The following is a 3,306-nucleotide window of genomic DNA, read 5'->3' as shown; positions in this document are numbered from 1 at the left end:
GAATGGTCTAAAATACCTTCAGCCACAATCCAGACTCTCATTAGAAGCTATAGGAAGCATTTTTAGGCTGTTATTTCTGCAAAAGGAGGATCTACTAAATAATGAGTTAAGGATTTTTTTGTGCCCAAATTATACACCTGCCTAATTTTGTTTAAACAATTATTGCACACTTTCTGTATATCATATCAACTTCATTTCACTTCTCAACTATCACTGTGTTTGTCCCCTATATGATATATTTAACTGATTTTTTTAATCCAAAGAATCAATGATTTATAAAAGTAAATTAGGAAAATTAACAAGGCTGCCCAAACTTTCGCACCTAGGGGAGGTGTTCTGGGCAAGTCCAACTGGGAGATGATCCTGAGGAAGACCCAGTTCACACTGGAGAGACTAAAGGCTCTTTGCAATTGCTGAGTACAGCTCCACTCGGATCTCTTTTGATTGGCTCTTCTCAGGTGTAGGTGATTTGCCACTGTGACTTGTGTCCCCACGCTGTGGGGGGTCTCGTCAATGCAAAGGAGGCAGTAATGTCTTTCAAAAGTGGGTGGTACACTTACCATGAAGGTGCAGAAGCTGCTGTTTATCATCATTCATTCAGTGCTACAGTTAAGAAGTCTATTGATAAAAAAGTTCTTATTTTAAAATGAATTTGCAGAGACTTGACATTTTATGTCTAGGCCTGGATTAGACATCAACACTCAATCCACTGRAGGGAGCTAATACACACAGGCACAGGAACTGATTGATGGTCAAAATCTAAGGTTTGGGAAAAATCTCATTTCCCTGACAAGGAAAACTATAAGTACACTGGCTGGAGTCCTAATTGGGCCCAACCTACTCCACTGCCACAAAATGGTGAARGGACTCCATGACAATGGTCTGTGTGACACCTGTGGCATTGAACTAGAGACCTCTTTGCACTACTTAGACCACTGCCTGGCTCTGAGCAGTCAAAGGGAAATAATTATTGGGGACCCTTTTATGGATCCTGAGAAGCTCAGAACACTGAGTGTTTCTAAACGTGTCTATCATCTGAAGTTTGTGAAGAGTCACAGAGCAGCAGTCAAAACAATGGCTGTAGACCACCTTCATGTACCCAAACCAGCTCCAGTCCTGCTGGTTTGAGCCACTCAAGCCATTGTGGTCCTTCATTGCCCCAAAATCTGACTCAAGATTTTTCAAACCAGATGATGGTTCTCCACCATCATCTGGACAATCTCCCTGTAAATTCTYTTGTTTTCAGCATGCACTGAATGAGAACATCAACCAATAACTTCCATCATCCATGGCAGCTCATGCAAGAGAGCAGAGCCTGTGGCAAAGTCACTCATGTCTCTCAGCTGATCTGGGAACACTTTGGAGTCCTCCCAGAAGAGCTGGAAGAGGTGGCTGTGGAAAGAGACGTCTGGACTTCCCTGATCAATCTGCTGCCCCCAAATCCTGACTCTGGAACAAGTGGGTGGGTGGAAGGATGAGTCAATTCATTTCACATTTCTGCACAAGTTGAAAGTCAATTAATTACCAAAAAAAACTTTTTTCCACTCTATCTCTCCTGCCCTCCTTTCCCTGAGTGGTCCTAATATTCGGGAAATATTTGTGGTCAAATTGCAGTTTGGCCTTTAATTTCTCATTTAACAGCCAGTAAACAAGCATTAGGTCATTTACTTTTGAGCTCCTGATTTCGAAAGAGAAATAGATTTTGCTAATTGTGCGTTAAATGAAAAAGCACTAAAATAAATGTTATCTACTGAAGCTGCAGCAGGATGTGAAGCGTGTTGAGCTGTAAAATACGGTGCATCAACAAGGTTACACCGAGCATTAAATAAATATTTCCTTTAGAGAGGAAGCAAAGTACTGAAGATTGAGCAGAATGTAGAACTACTTTGGGATTCTGCTGTACATCAAGGTGGGGGGGATGCTTAGAGGTGGGTGGACATCTGGTTGGCCTCTAACTTATCTTCAGAACATTCCTGAAGGTGTGCAGAGCAATAAATAAGAACTTTATAAGTTTCCAAGCAACTTCCTTTTGCTTTAAGGCTGTATTTTATTTCAGTTGTTTTCTTACTGTGCATGTTCTCTCCCCCMTCAGGTCCGTGCTGCTGCTGTTCACTCTGTTCTTTGTCCCGGGGGTGGTGATGATCATAGCATATGGTCTGATCTCCAGAGAGCTCTACCGGGGGATTCAGTTCGAGCTTAGCCAGAACAAAGAGACAACTGGTGAGATCCATCATTTAAATTCCCTTCACATCAGTGCTTAATAACTTTGGATGCATCACAAATGCATTTCAGTCAGTTTGGTCATTGTGTTGTTGGAAAACAAATCGTCTCAGCCATAATGCTTTTGTAGACAGCATCAGATTGTGCTTCAGGATCTCCCTATAATTTTCAGCTTTCATTTTACCCTTTAGCTGCCAAGAAGCATCCCCACTACCAAGATGGGGAATGTGCAGTATTTGATTTCCATGAAACATGGTGTCTTGTGTAGGGGTGAAGCTTAGGGTGAATTAAGCTTTTCCTACATCTCTCATAAACAAGGTTATGAGGAAAGTTTTACCAAGGTATTTTCTCATTACTTTTAATATCTTGACTGTGCGAAGTGAAAGTGACACAATAAGTGGGCGTTCAGACGAGTTCAAGTTGATTCATAAAGACTATGCAATCATTTATTTACACAAATTGAACAAATCATAAGTACACCTGATTGTGGTTATTCCTAACAAGCTCCAAAGTTAAATGAGATAAAACTCKCATCCGAATTTTAATTCACATCAACTCAGATTACTTATATAGAACAGTAAAACDTCAGTTCTGATGTTACAACCAAACAATTTTACTGGCACTTTGAGCTTGAGTTTTGGCAAATAAAGAACAAGAAAAGGATGAAAGTAAGGTTAGTATTATACTAATTTTACTTTGTCAAATGTGTGGTCCAACCGGATCAGCACATCCCTTCTGCACTCAGTTTCCACATGACATGTCACCCGGAACACGTCAGTTTTACCTGGTGATGGCTTCTTAAGCAACCCCTGGGTAGGAACTGTCCGATCAGTCAGGGAACTTTTTAATCGGCTCGCTCACTGTTCCTTGGAGAGAAAGGTGTTATTTCAGGTAACTTTTCGTCTGTTTCAGTCCAAGCCAGAAAGATTCAAGCTGTACATCCGGTTCCTCCTTTCAAAATAAAATCTCCCCTCGGGAGTTAAAAATGCACTTGGAGGTGAGAAGCCTCGGGTGGGACATCCGGCTGGCGTGCCGCTGTCCCGGCCGTTAGATCTTCCCTAGTTAGCTCATGGGCAAGACCTAACG

At 41.6% G+C, this 3,306-nt stretch overlaps 1 protein-coding gene across 2 annotated transcripts in view; it reads left to right on the top strand.

Annotated features, from left to right (window-relative positions):
- LOC106519142 (cholecystokinin receptor) overlaps positions 1-3,306 on the top strand; it is a 46,009-nt gene that overhangs the window by 35,801 nt on the left and 6,902 nt on the right. For both annotated transcript variants that reach the window (XM_014010686.1, XM_014010685.1), the window contains one exon: positions 2,093-2,220. In XM_014010686.1, coding sequence (XP_013866140.1) covers positions 2,093-2,220 — 128 coding nt within the window. The remainder of the gene's footprint in view (positions 1-2,092; positions 2,221-3,306) is intronic.

This window comes from Austrofundulus limnaeus, unplaced genomic scaffold (assembly GCF_001266775.1).
Source record: "Austrofundulus limnaeus strain Quisiro unplaced genomic scaffold, Austrofundulus_limnaeus-1.0 Scaffold72, whole genome shotgun sequence".
NCBI classification, from domain to species: domain Eukaryota; kingdom Metazoa; phylum Chordata; class Actinopteri; order Cyprinodontiformes; family Rivulidae; genus Austrofundulus; species Austrofundulus limnaeus.
This window is presented reverse-complemented; position numbering and strand designations above follow the sequence as displayed.